We start from the raw sequence: 15,098 nt of genomic DNA, 5'->3' as shown, positions 1-15,098 counted from the left end.
TGCATCTGTAACTGTAGCATGTTACTGTATGGTGAGAGTTAGCCTTGTAATTGTAGCTTGTTGCTGCCTGATCTGTGGCTATGTGATTGTAGCATGTCCCTGTACTGTGCTTGTAGCATGTTGCCGTCTGGCGTGTGAGTGAGTGAGTGAGTGATTCCCCCATCTGCTCTTAGCTGTTATGATATGGTTTCAGTTTAGCTACAGATAGAAAAATAAATTGATGTCCCCAATAAATAAAAATAGATACACACAGTATATTGTATTCTTTTGTATTATGTAAAAAAAAAAAAAAATTGCGGCTCTTCCTCATGTAATAATATTCATCATCATCATCATCATCATCATCAACATCATTAATTTACTTTGTCCTTGTTCATTTAATCGTCTTAATTGGAGAATTTCTGATAATTACCGAACACCCCTCACCCTCCCCGCTTCCTAACCCCATCCCCCGATTGGTGTTTCTGCTAGCTGTCAATCAAAACTGTTTCAGTCCCTCCCTCGATGGCATTCGCAGAGCGTGAGACGGCGTGAATGTTTTAATGTTTCATTAAAACAACGTTTCAGCCCACTTGCTCCGCAAGGGAACCACCGTACATCAGCAGCCTAATTTCGCCTCCCCGGAGGAGAAGATTCAGTTGCTGCTGTTTATCATTCGCTGATTGATGGTTTAATTTGCTTTGTTCCGTTTTACTATGCAGCCTTACAGTCTGTCTCTCCGTAATTGTGTGTATATATTCAAATGTTGTTTGTTGCAAACGCAGTGATGTTGTGAGTGATCCCATGTCCCGTTGTGTTACAGTGTAGTGAGAAGAGACACGGCTAAATCAAAGGCTTTCCTCTGTGACCCACGTTTTCTGATGGGGGGAGGGATGAAAATATAGGCCAGTACGGGATGTCATGCAATAACTTGACTGTGTGGGTGTGCGTGTGTGCGTGTGTATGTGTATGTGTGTGTGTCTGTGTGTGTGTGTGTGTGTGTGTGCGTGTGTCTGTGTCTCTGTGTGTGTCTGTGAGTGTGTGAGTGTGGTTGTGTGTGTCTGTGTGAGTGTATGTGTGTGTGTCTGTGTCTGTGTGTGAATGTGTGTGTGTGTATGTGTGTGCCTGTGTGTGTGTATATGTGTGTGTGTGTGTGCATGCATATGGATGGGCGGTGGGGTGGCATGTTATCCGTTCGATGATGTCAGAACCAGAGGGGAAAAAAAAAAACAATACTTATAAATTCCACTTTAGTTATGCAAAAAGCTGAACTCCGTCTCAAGAGAGAATAACCGTGAAATAAACGCACGTCCAGTCACCGAAATAAAAAAATATGATTAAATAAAAATGCTATTTCTTATACGTTTGCTTTTTAATTTCTCCTCCGAAAGAGTCCTTTGTGGCAGGAGGAGTCAGAAGCAGCGTGATCCGCGCTCTCCCTGTCCGGGTAATCTCCGTAAGAGGCAGTCCCGCGCCGACTGAGACCGAGCGATCCTCCCCAAGCCCCGCGGTCCTCCAGCGATTCCGCCCACAGTGCGCTCCAACCCGGTCAGAAACCCCCACACCCACCGCCGGGCTCCACGGCCTGGTCCCACACCGCCCTGTGACGCGTTCAGTTTCCCCAACGCGCTTCGGGGTGTGTTCGGGCGGCCTCCTGGCCCGGTCCGACTCGCATGCACACGTACCCACGCCCAAGGCGGGGCAGTGGTTCCCCCCCCCCCCGTGCGAACGTGACCGGCCCTGACCGCGAACGCTTGACCGCAGGAGTCAGTTTCACACGACTGAGAAGGACGTACGGTATTCACATGGATGAACTTCATGCATCACGGGAGTGAGGACCCCAACGTAGGCGTCCCCCTCACAGAAAAGGTATTCCGTTTTTGTTTTTTACTTGTTTATTTATTTTTTTCCTTTTAGAATTTTTTTTAAATTTTACATTTTCGCTGAATCTCTGCCGTCCCTCCGGCCCCCCTCCGCTCCGCCCCTCAGACGGTGCTCTCCATCACCCACTCGGAGCTGTCGAAGGCGGCCTTGCTGCCCTCCAGCTCGGCCTCCTCGCACTGCAGCAGCATCCCGTTGACCGACAGGCTCCTCTTAGTCCAGATGCTGCTGATGCGCGGCGGGTAGGTGCAGCACTGCGCCCCCGCGAAGTCGCCCATGTCGAAGGACTGGCTCCTCTTGGGCCGGGGCTCCAGCGGCAGCGCCAGGAGCCGGCTGAGCCGCGAGTCCGTTCGGCCCAGCAGGGGCTCCTTATCCGAGGGCTTGGCCGCGGCCGACAGCCCCCCGGACGCCCCCGAAGGCCCCGGCTCCCTGCCCTGGCCCCCCCGCAGCTCCAGCGAGGCGAAGGCCCCCAGCAGGTGGTTGAGGTTGGGCCGGGCGCGGGACGGAGCCGGCCTCCACTTGCTGTCGCCCCGCGGGCTGTAGCGGCCGGCGTCGCGTGCGCCCAGCGAGCTGGACGAGGACGACAGGCTGCTCTGCAGGGAGCCGCACTTGAACTCCATCAGCTCGTCGCGCACCACCACCTTGGCGGTGGCCGCGGCGGCGGCGGCGGCGGGTTTAGCGGCCTGCGCCAGCCCGTTGCGCGCCGCCTGCCCGCCGTTGGTCTGCGAGTACGTGTTGCTGACGGCCGGCAGCTTGCCGGACTGCGGGCTGCTGCACACCTTGTAGCGCACCATCAGGATGACGATGAACACCAGGAGCGTCGCCACGATCACCCCGCCGATGACCAGGATCATGGTGCCGCCCAGGAAGTGGCTGTGCAGGGACTGGCATTGCGGGTAGTCGTCGCGCGTGACGAACTGGGCGCAGCCCACCACGTTGGTGGCCGTCAGCGTGGTGGCCGTGTCGTCCCAGATGGCCAGGACGCACAGGTCGTACTGGATCCCCGACACCAGGTTCGTCACCAGGAAGGCCCTGCTGGAGGCCGGGATCATCCTGGGCAGAGAGAGAGAGAGGGAGGACACAGGGCGGTGTTCATTACCACCGCAAATGACATAACATTACATACAGTCGATTAGACTAAGCCCCATGGGGACAATCCCCCCTGGAGCAATGTGAAGCTCAAGGGCCCAACAGCTACACAGATCTTATTGTGATATGCCTTCATCCAAAGCGCTGTGCAACTGATGCTTCTCATTCAGCTCATCAGGAGCTTTTAGGGGTTAGGTGTCTTACTCAGGGACACTTCGACACGCCCAGGGCGGATGACCGAACTGGCACTCGCCACCTGAGCCAATGTCCCCCTGGGGACAATCCGCCCTGGAGCAATGTGGGGTTAAGGGTCTTCCGCAAGGGCCCAACAGCTGCACAGATCTTATCGTGGCCACACCGGTGCTTGAACCATCAATCTTCCGCGTCCCAGTCATGCACCTTAAAAACTAGGCTACAGGCTTCCCCTCCCCAGACAGTTCTACAAACACAGTTCAATAGGAGGAGGCAGTGTTTTAAGGCTAATGGGATTAAAACGTTCATTTTAAACATTGTTTTAAGTACATACATTTAATCCCTGAACTGAATGGGGACAATACAGATATTTTACAGCACACAAAAATGAATGGTTGATACTTTGATTCAAAGTAGTTTCGAAAAGATCTTGGCAATGACCTCCGATGATCTCTCCATAGTTTGTTCACTCAAAAGAGCAGAATAGGACTCTGCGATACCGAAATAGCAATTCTCTTTCCCGCTAAAATAAATAAACCAAAGGAAATGAAGTGGTCTGAAGTAGTCTGAAGAGCAAATATCTCGAAAATATTCACATTTTAATGATGGATATAAAACAAGGTTTCACAGTTACTGTACATGGTTTCAGCAGTCAATATTTGCACCACCGAAGTCTGCAGAAATGAACAAACACAAAAACCAACATATCACAAAGTCATGGAGAAGGTATAATTGTTCATGATGTACATGTGTGGGGTTGCTAAGAAAATGTGAAAGGTAAAAAATAATGCATTTTTCAAAATGTATAAAAAAGAAAAAAACCGGCGCATGCACGTCCATAGCAAATGCGGTTACTAGTCTAAAATGTGACATAACTTCAGGACTTCAGGAATCACGAGGGTTTTATTTTCCCTTTGTAGTCATGTTCACCTGACAGCCAGCGGTAATTGGCTTTCACGCTACTCACCATGCGCCCGTGGTTATGGATCACACAGACTTTCTATTATGCTTTTTTTTTTTAGATACGCGGGAACAAATTAAAACCGGCTAAAAGCATTCCCAAGTACGGGCAAACTTCTGAAAAGCTGGACATTCAATCAGCCGTCTGGTATTAATGTAATTTCCCACTCATTCATCAGGCCCCTGAAGGCAAGGAACACCAAAGACTGACAGTAATGGATAGGTGTTCGGCGTCTACCTTGACCTTGTTGTTGTGCCTGGAGGACATCTCGTACCAGGGCTATCTGATTTAGCAATTTAACAAGGGCTCAGAACAGAGGTGGTGGTAAGACAATACAAGTAACTCAGGCTATCCATCCTCTCCAATGATATGTACATTAGCGGCAGAATTATCATATTATTTTTGTAAAGAAAGATGTTTTCTCCCCTTCAGCATCTCCCTCACCTGATGCTGATGATATATCTGGCCCGGTCACGTCAATAACAGGGTTTAGAGCACCGCTGCCAGAGCGAAAATCACCTACGAAATACAGAACTCACACTTCAATAACACCACAGATCTCAAGGATGGAGGTCAGTGCGGATGACCCACTATCAATCAAAGAGCAAAAATTATTCTGAATTTGAAATTCACACATGAGAAAAAAAAAAAGGTTTGTATGAGGATGGGGTCTCCTGTCTCCACCAATCTGGCCGGTACGGGCTGGGGGAGGTTCGCTATAGCGTACTCTGGAGATTAATTTCAGGTTGAATTCACAGAGGTCGAGTTCAGGCTAATGCTAAGAGACAGTCAGGTGTTTTATCTCCTGCCTGACCCTCCCGTAGCACCTGGGCAGGCCCGGCACTGCCCTTGCGAAGCGACCAGCGGCCTCTTCCTGTGGGAAGACGGTAATTACAGAGCGGTGCTATACCTCATCTGCGTCCGGGCGGATGGTTTCGTTTAAAGGACGTTTATAACGAAGGGCGCGGGTTCCTCAGGCAATCCAGTCACGGCAGCACAGGCCCGAGTTCAGCCGCGGGTTACGTTCATTCCACTTAACTCTCCCGTTATTTTAATTTCTTCCCCGTTTTCCGGTTTTAATGTTCGTTTCAGTGGAAAGCGCTCAGCCGGATTACAGTATTGTCATTGAAAACTCGAGTGTCGAGCTCTTGCTTTCGACTTTAAGAAGCCAAATCTACATGCACAACAAATTAAGTGCTTAAAGCATGCATTTTCACCAACCGGTTTTGGACCAACGAGTCCTTTTTTTAATCACGTCCTTGCCTTCCAGAGACTTACTTGGAACCATTAGCATGATATGTTGGCTTGTTCTTTCATTCCTGAAATAACATCGGATAGCAAGACTCACTCTCTACCCGTTACAACACACTTCACTTCACAGGTTATTACATCACAGTTATTTAGCTAACGCTTTTATCCAAAGCTACTTACAGCTGATTAGACTAAGGAGGGGACAATCCCACCTTGAGCAATGTGGGATTAAGGGCCTAGCTCGAGCAGCCAAAAGCTGTGCAGAATTTATCGGGTGCTTGAACCACCAACCTTCCAGCTCCCTGTTGAGCACCATAGATCCTGCTGTTAAGATCGGGATCGAACCGGCAGCCTTTCCGACTGCCAGACAACACCTGCTACTTAGCACGCAAACAATTAGCACACAGAGACCCAATCCAGTTCTGAAGGCAGTGCCTTGGTCAAGGGCAAATGTAGGCGTATACCTAATCTGTCATCCATGTCTTTTGGTGTGCGAGGAAACCAGAGTACCCGGAGGAAGCCCACATGAACATGGGGAGAACATGCAAACTCCACACAGGGAGGATCCCGTTGGTCAGGACCTGAACCCGGAACCTTTTTTGCGAGGCAACAGTGCAAAACCACATGCCTCCATATCACCCCTAATTGCAGCGCTGTGATTGAGTCTCGATTGGACCAGATTTCCACAGAGTTAACTAAATGGTAAATGGTTGGCATTTATATAGCACCTTTATCCAAAGCGCTGCACAATTGATGCTTCTCATTCACCCATTCATACATACACTCACATACCGACGGCGATTGGCTGCCATGCAAGGTACCAACCAGCTCGTCAGGAGCATTTGGGGGTTAGGTGTCTTGCTCAAGAACACTTCAACACACCCAGGGTGGGAAACCCTCCGACTGCCAGACGACTGCTCTTACCACCTGAGCCATTGCCGCCCCCAAGGGGGAGGGGGAGAAGGAGAACGAGCCTGGTTCCTCCTAATGAGTGGGCACTAATTACACCTTAAACTGTGTGTGTAGTGGGCCATGTTCTGTGAGAAAACACGGGTCCACACCCAGCACAGACAGGCACTCTGGACAGCTGCCATGAGGATCCATGTCCAGGGCAGAATCTGGGGTGTGTGTGCCAGACACAGGTCTGCCCAGGTGTTGCCTGGTGCACACTGGCTGTAGGCCAGCGTTGTGTGTGAAAGCGTGCGGAATAATCCAGAACCCACCGGCTTTGCACGTCTCGCTCCTCACAGGCCCACCAGCAGGGGGCGAAGTCTGAGAGGGAACCTGTATGCTCACTTTTAAAAGCATTTTTCACTTGCTTTTAATAGTATAGGCTTGGTATTGCATTTGTGTTTGTTTTTATTTAGGGTTGTTATTTTTTTTTTTACTACAATCACTGTTTTTCCTCGTTTCACTTTCGTTTGATATGACGGTAAGGCACTTTCCATACCAGCAACAAGATAATAACAATAACTGAATTCTTCTTCTTCTTCTTCTTCAGGAAATGACTCCGTGGCCCCGGTGAGTGAGTGTGTGAGTGTCTGAGTGAGTGTGAGTGAGTGTGTGAGTGAGTGAGAGTGAGTGTGTGAGTGAGTGAGTGTGTGAGTGAGTGAGTGAGTGAGTGAGTGAGTGAGTGAGTGAGTGAGTGAGTGAGTGAGTGTGTGAGTGTGTGAGCGAGTGAGAGCGAGTGTGTGAGTGAGTGAGTATGTGAGTGAGTGAGAGTGAGTGTGTGAGTGAGTGAGTGTGTGAGTGTGTGAGCGAGTGAGTGTGTGAGTGAGTGAGTGTGTGAGTGAGTGAGTGAGTGAGTGAGTGAGTGAGTGAGTGAGTGAGTGAGTGTGTGATCGAGCGAGTGAGTGATCGAGCGAGTGAGTGTACTTCCACTGGCACAGCCCGGGATGAACACAAAGGGAGTCGAGATAAAGAGACGAGATAAAACAGCTCCGTAATTCAGTCAGCATCCTCGGATCTTCGCTTTTGATCACTGCCACAATCCTTCCCTGCTCAGAGGAGTGAAGAAACAGAGCTGTTTCCCCCTCCCTTAGTCCCCCCTCCCCCCCCCTCCACTCCTCCGTGTCTGCATTCCGGCTCAGCCGAGTGCTCTCCCAATCTCTCACGGCCTCGCATCGCAGAGGCCGGGGCGGCTTTTCTGCTTTGTCCTCGCTTCCAGAACTTTCCGTGGGCCGAGGCTGATCACACGGTTCCCGTTTCCCCCCGGCGCGGCGAGGCTTGTTGCGGGCACGCCGCGTCGGGAGGTCGGGTGAAGCAACGCAACTCCGCGGACGTCTCGCGGTCTGCACCCCGCTCGTAATTGCCTTCCTCCACAGACACCTCGCCGCTCACGACAGTGTGTGTGTGTGTGTGTGTGTGTGCGCCTGTCTGATTGATTCCAACCTCTATGTGTCGCCAGGTTAATGCAGTAGCCCAGGAACGCTGAACCGGGGCGGACCTTCGTAAAATGGCTGCCGGCGTCGACTACATGATAACGTTGAGCACGGGGCCGCCCCAGCGCTGCTCCTGGAGATCTCATCCTTGCAGCTTTTTTCATTTAAACTCTAATTTGGCAGAGCAGGTTCAGCTAATTTAGCGGCTCGATGCGCAATGAGATCTGTAGCTGTTGCACGAGGTGTGCTTTGTCAGGGTGGAAAACATACAGCGTGGTAGATCAGCCCCGACATAGAAGAATGAAGAGCAGATTTTATTTATTGTTATTTATGTATTACCAGGTGCAGCTGATTTTTTTTTTTTTTTGTCTTACTGTCCTTCTGAGGACATCCAAGCCCCCGGGAGGTTGCTGATGGGGGGGGTGGGGGTGGGGGGTGAGCGGGAGACACTAGCTGTGGTTCTCCTTTTTCATTGAATAAAGTTTGAAGGGTTTTTGTCAAGGTGAATGTTTGTTTGGATGTTTCCACCATCAGTGGCAGGCTCGAGGCCTAGTCCACCACGGCTGGTTTTTTTTTACAGACAAAACAACCCAAGAAAACAATTCAGATACAACTACTCAAGTCGTAATATATCCTGGACCATCATGATTACTTTGGCTCTGTGTACTACAGTGGGACAATTTGATCACACCCATGCAGTATTATAATGAAGTCCCTCATGGCATCTTAGTGCCCGTTGGAGGGGGAATTGTCTGATGTTTGCCTCCTGTATGTCCTCCTAATGGAGTTTCATATTGATACTACGTGGATGGACAGGTCTGGATGTACACCTCTCCAAGCAAATACATAATTAAACGAGTAAAATGACGGTACAACTCACGTTATTATCCAAGAACACCCTCCATAATAAGTGCATGTTTTCCATATGCGCATCTCATTGTACCCTCAAAATTCTCATAACTCACGTCTGAAGATAAGCAGACGTATCCTATTCTGATTCAAAATTCTATTAGGAACACTGAAACGGTGTGCATAATTTTTCTAATAGTCTAATGGCATATTTTTCTGTATTAGTGATAACAGGCTCATTTCTATACGGACAGTGTGGCCTCTTGAGATAAGACCACAGAAAAAAATTATTAATTTGTGGGTGGAAGGGGTGGGGGGTGTATATTTAATTTAAATATAAGGTTTTTTTTCCCATTGTGGAAATGTTAGCAGTGGAAATGAAATGGAAATGGAAGCAGGCAGGAAGAGAAAAATATAACATGCCGTGGGTCGCAAAATTCGACATAAAAGTAGGGCAAGCTGTACAACTGGCTAACCTGTATACCTGCATTCCAATTTACAGTACAACCCCTGCAGTTTACAGTATCTTTTAGACTTAGATACCGTAAACAGACCCCAGACGGTAAATGAGAATCACCATAATAACCATTGGTGCTAATGTAAAGTTAATACATTTTTTAAAACACAATTACATTTCCAGAAATCGAAGGCAGCCTTAGGAAATCGCATTAAGGCAATTTAGATGAATTTGTGTGAATGCCATATTCAACACATACTCAGGAACAAAGGTACAGTTGAGGAGCCATTTAGTTCTTTAAGAATTAGTTATTTGGGGGCTGTGGTGGCGCAACAGGCTAAGCTGCAGCAGAATTGCGGTTGCAGTCTGCTGCAGTCGCGCACCGGGGACCGGGGTTCAATTCCGGGTCCTGCCAAAAGCCAAGTTTGGCCGGTTCACGTGGAGAGGATCACTGCACCTCGGATGCCTTGGAACCACGGATTAGAGAGATGAGATGTCTTGAAGAAGGCGTGTCACTCTTCCTCGGCCTGCCAGGGGGATGGTGTATCTAACACTAACTTGAATTGAATTAGAGGGGAGTACAATTGGGAAAAATCTGAAAAAACTGTATTTTTAAAAAACTAGCGTTCTACTGAGCTTGTCTGCATATGACTGACCCATGCGGCTAAATCCTCCACATAGTGGCAACGGCTTCTTTCCAGCCGACCACAAGAACCGCGGGAGAGTCGCAACGTGGTCACGAATGAGACAACGGCGGATTCAAATCCCTGAAGTGCTTATCCACCTTCCCCCGTATTGTTGAAACCGAAAGTGATCCGTAAACATGAAGAACGTAATTAAATATCGAGGCGAGTTGGACCTCCGAGAACTGACAAGAGGATAAAACTTCAACAACTTCATCCGATGCCGCTGAAGGGTACCGCGTCCTACTTGGGAATTAAATCTGTAACCCTCAGTTTAAAACTAAGCCCAGTCCATTGCCCATTATGCTACACTGCTGCCAATCTCACTTCAGAACGGACACTACTTCAAGCACCATGAGTCGTCTTCCTAGCCGATTAAGTGGCAGAAAATGAAAACATTTTCCATGCTAATGCTCGGAAGTAAGGAATAAAATGAAGATTTTCCAGCCACTTCAGCTTGATTTGATGTTAATGTCGATACGGGTTGGGCGCTAAAGTGCTGTACGCCTGCTTGTGCATTTCGAATGTAATCATGCGTAAAATGCATCCACGCCACGTCGGCATAGTGCCCAAACAACTGGGTAATGCTGGGTAACACAGAACAACATTCAATTCGATAATTGTAGACACACCAAAAGAGGCTTTGGTGGTTCCGTAATGACACGGCGTGCCTTTCTTGGAGCCTTTAGCAGTGATCACCTTCATCCCATGGTATTCCTGTTATCTTCCAGGGAGGCATTTCCATAAAAGAATGGCCGCACATCCCAGGTGCCGATAGCTTCTAACCAGATCCAGCAGATCCAAGCTGTTCTGGGCACAAATGGTGCCACACACCCACTATTGTGATATATTCACATTGGTGTTTTCACCTTTGTATATACAAATATAAAAAAAGAGTTCAAAGTACATGTCTTTACTCAAGAGACAATGTACTCACTCTTAATCAGTAAAGGTGGCCACCTAAAATGAACATCCCAAACCTCAGGCACAAATCAGCTGAGCTAAGTAATCCACGGTTTCAAAATGTAGCAAGTCATTATTAAGATATAGTAGCTAAGGGATAACTTGCAACTCCTAATATGACTGACAGCTCTAATAATATGTATTCAGAACATGCTTCTATTGACAATAGACTATTCTGGCATAGTGTCCATAATATAGGTACAGCATGAACATACAGCATGAGCAAGGACAATTTGACAATACCAGCAATGCTAGTTATGTACACATGTGCAACAGTATAATATAAGGCCATCCAATTCCCTAGATGCATAAAATATGTAGAACTGTACTGCAATTTCCATACTGAATGTGTAACTGTAAACTGAGCTATGGTGCATGCAAACTCCACTAAAACCCACCTACATTTCCTGCTCGATTCATTAAGGAGGGCATGCTGTATCGAAAAACAACATATTGCCCCTGGATATGAAAAATACGAAACAGAAATAGCACAGGATATGACTGGTGGAACAAAAAAAAATATGAAGACAGCATACCAATACATTTCTAAAGATAAAAATCCACGAATATTTATTCCATACGCCTTATAAGAATGGACTACTTTTCATGTGGTCACGTTTTGCTCTGCAAACACACTGTTGCTGTCAGCTAATAACCATCAACAAGGGTTCCCTGGTTACTGCTATCATTTTTAAAATAGATTTAAACCTTGGGCATTAAATCATAGTGGAATGTGACACTTTCGACTATAAAGGAGGTTAATTGATATTCGGTTTTGAAATATCGCCGACGGTACACGGCCGACATAAGCTTATCGCATCCCTATCACGTAGCGCGACCGTCGCTACTTTAAGCCGCATTCCCGCACACTTCCGCTGCGCCAGGACACTGTCACTTACAGACACCTGACGGTAAATCTCGGGAGAGACTCTCCGTCTCCGCCACGGACACACAAGCGCAACGTTGGCGGCGATCGGGCAGGGTGTCCAGTCCCCGGGTCTTTGCGCATTATCTTTAATTTCCGTTGCGATGGAATTCTGTCGAGTCAGAGGGGCCCCGTCGTTTCCATAATTCCCGATGATTGGCACTCGGGGACCGGGAGCAGGAGTCCATTTCCCGTCGTGGGGCATGCGCAATAAGCTTCCCACTTGACGGTCCGCGCTTGTTTCAGGGTAACCGTAAAAAAAACACATCTTCAATCACTCGACTGTGGGGAAAGTGCACGGCTGCCAGCCTAAAACCCTCTATTTTGAGTTAGCAGGGCCTCTCTGCCTTTTACTACAAACAAGCATAAATGCATGTATAGAGCAATATAATGTGGATATTTACAGGTGAAATAGACCTGAACTGTAACAACATCAGGCATTTTGTTTCAGAGACTATCCATCTTATTTTTACGAAAACCAAAAGTACATTTTATTCAACATTTACCACGGTCTTTTGCTTTTATGAGATGTGTATTATGAGACATTGTTTTGGTTTATGGTAATGCCACATTTACAAAATGATGTGAAAAGCAGTGCAGGTGGTAATACACTGTAAAGACCCACTTCATTCGCATGCCGAAATAGACCACACATTTGTTATTTTTTAAGATACATTTCACACAATGTTTTTTCCACATTTTTTCTAGTGTTTTTTTACAATATTACACATACAGTTATTTAGTTTAATTTAGTTATTTAGCTGAAGCTTTGATCCAAAGCGACTTACAGTTGATTAGGCTAAGCAGGGAACAAGCCCCCCTGGACAATGTGGGGGTTAAGGGGCTTGCCCATGGGCCCAGTAGCTGTCTAAATCTTACCATGGCCACGCCTGGGCTGGAGCCCCAACCACGTGGTCTGGTCATGTTAATAGCCAGGTCTGTTTGATATGGCACTCACATTCTCTCACATCGTAAATCACTCTCGATAAGAGCTTGTAATAAATGAGGCTGATGATGATGCAAATTAAGCGAATGTAAGTTTTGACGTGTCACTGCACACTGTGGGATGTTGGGACCGAACAATTTCGTCAAGGCAACCACAATTCTCCGCGCCTGTCAAGATTTCAAATGAATAAATGAATAAATGAAGCAAAAGTCATTTGGTAATTGGATTTCCTTTCTGGCTATATTCACATTAGTCTTAAAGTGTAACTCCACAACATTACACAATCCGCTGCATGTATACTTAATGCCAGAGGGGTCTGAATGTAATGACTTGTGGAGTCATGCTCTCTATGAATAGTAGTACAAATATAACTGAGTAGCACACATGAGTGAAAGATGAAGGGAAAACAAATAGCTTTTTCTTTCAAACAATTTATGTTGCATGCATCCTGCACAAGACAGTACCCTGCTTAAAAAAAACAGCTCAAGATAGGTTTTCAAATAGCCGGTTGACCAGCTCAGACGAGCTCCCAGCACGAGCTGGTCGACCACCTCATACCCAGCTAGACCAGCTTTCAATTTTCAAGCTGGTCAAGCTGGATTTTACAGCAGGGTAATTAACCTCACCAAAGACGGACACGGTCTTTACCTGTATATCAGCACTTCGTCGTCCGAGCAGTTGTACTGGAGCTGGTACATTTTGACCTTGGGCGTCGCCTTGCTGACCGACCACTTGACCAGCGCCGAGGCGGTGGTCACCTCCGACACCGACACCACCCTCTCGGGCGGGGCCTTGGGCTCCACCTTGTTGGTCTTGGTGGAGCTGGTGATGTCGGAGAGGCGGGACTTGGGCTGGGAGGTGTGCCCGGTGCCGTTGCTGAGGTGCGGCAGCTGTATGATGGACAGCTCGATGGAGGCCGTGGACTCCCCGGCCGCGTTGGCGGCGATGCAGGTGAAGACGCCGTAGTCCTTGGACGTGGTGATGAGGATGTCCAGCGTGCCGTTCTCGTAGACCGTGGCGCGGGACGAGTTGCCGATCAGCCGGTCGTCCGGCGTGACCCAGTGGATGACCGGCACGGGGTCGCCCACGGCCTTGCAGCGGAGGCTGGCGGTCTGGCCCTCCAGCACCAGCTGCTTGTGCGTGTGCTGCGTGATGAGGGGCGGCTCGCACACGAACTCGTCCTCCCGCACGTGCCAGAAGTAGCGCCCCTTCAGGCCGGGAGGGGAGGCGCAGGTCTCCATGTCGTCCTCGCGGTCCAGCCGACGCAGCCAGAGCACCTCGCAGTTGCAGTGCAGCGGGTTCCCGCCGAAACTGAGCGACAGCTGCGGCCCGAACGGCGTCGACTGCACCACGTTGTTCTGGGACCGGCCGAAGATGGGGTCCGGCGGCAGCTTCTGCAGCCGGTTGGAGGTGAGGTCCAAGCGCGCCAGCTTGTCCAGGTCCGTGAAGGTGCCCTCGGAGATGTGGTCTATGAGGTTGTGGTCCAGGCTGAGCTGGTGGAGGTTCACCATCTTGCGCACGGAGTCCCAGGGAACGCTGCGCAGGTTGTTGTAGGACAGGTCCAGGTCCTCCAGCGTGGGCGTCAGGTCGTCCAGCGCCTCCTTGGAGATGTGGCTCAGCTGGTTGTTGTTGAGGATGAGGTGCTGCAGGTTGACCAGGCCCCGGAGGTCGTCGGGACCGATCTCCGTCAGCCGGTTGCTGTCCAGGTGGAGCGAGCGGAGGGTCTCCAGGTCGATGAAGGAGAAGGGCTGGATGGAGCCGATGGTGTTGCGGGAAAGCGTCAGGTCCACCAGGCCTGTCATGTTGGCGAAGTCCTGCTGCGTGATCTTGATGATGTAGTTCCCCCCCAGACGCACCTCCACCGTCCGTCGGTCGATGTCCGAGGGCACGAACAGCAGGCCTTTCGAGGGGCAGAGGGTGCCGAGGGACTCGGACAGGTTCTGGCAGACGCAGTACTTGGGGCAAGCGTTGGCCATCGTCACCGTGGTTACCAAGAGCAGGAGGCTGTAGAGCACTTTGTCCATTGTAGCTCAGGCACAGGAACCTGTCGCAAAGACGAGAGACAGAGCACTCTTAAGCCACGCCGTCGACAGCAACCGTTTCATTTCCTCAGCCCCTTTCACAGGTACATGTGAAGTGGTTCTGCATAAAGAAACCAGCTCTATATAACGGCAATGCAGTTTTTAATGGACATACATAAACATTATGGCCGAGTTGTAACGGCCGACATAAAGCTATGAAGCACGTAATGATAAACACGATGACGTTAATGATGCTGTGCCATTAAAATGTTAATCTGCACTTGTGTCAATGTTGATGACGCGTTATGCACTAGTGAATATGCTATGAATGCTATATAAGACACACTTCAAGGGAAAGGCCAAAGTACTTTTCCTTCCTGGAGCTAAAACTTGTTTTCCCAATCATAATGGAAAAGCTATAAAGCAATACTGAAAAAGAACTGTGTAAGCATAAAGACAATTAATAGCACACGATCTGCAGACACAAATATGTACACTGCTCAGCTCACAGAGTCACAAC

General features: G+C 48.8%; 1 protein-coding gene across 2 annotated transcripts in view; it reads right to left on the bottom strand.

Moving 5' to 3' along the window:
* Positions 1 to 1,777: 1,777 nt before the first annotated feature.
* Positions 1,778 to 15,098, bottom strand: part of LOC133139421 (leucine-rich repeat and fibronectin type-III domain-containing protein 2) — a 157,365-nt gene continuing 144,044 nt past the window's right edge. Inside the window, exons 5-6 of one of the 2 annotated variants that reach the window (XM_061258952.1) lie at positions 13,206 to 14,601; positions 1,778 to 2,913 (exon numbers count right to left, since the gene is read on the bottom strand). In XM_061258952.1, the coding sequence (XP_061114936.1) occupies positions 1,965 to 2,913; positions 13,206 to 14,581 (2,325 nt within the window). In that variant the 5' untranslated portion in view covers positions 14,582 to 14,601 and the 3' untranslated portion in view covers positions 1,778 to 1,964. The remainder of the gene's footprint in view (positions 2,914 to 13,205; positions 14,602 to 15,098) is intronic. The other variant, XM_061258960.1, reaches the window with a different exon arrangement.

Source organism: Conger conger, chromosome 1 (assembly GCF_963514075.1).
Source record: "Conger conger chromosome 1, fConCon1.1, whole genome shotgun sequence".
Classification (NCBI taxonomy): Eukaryota; Metazoa; Chordata; class Actinopteri; order Anguilliformes; family Congridae; genus Conger; species Conger conger.
The sequence above is the reverse complement of the archived record's forward strand: the minus strand, read 5'-3'. Positions and strand labels throughout refer to the sequence as shown.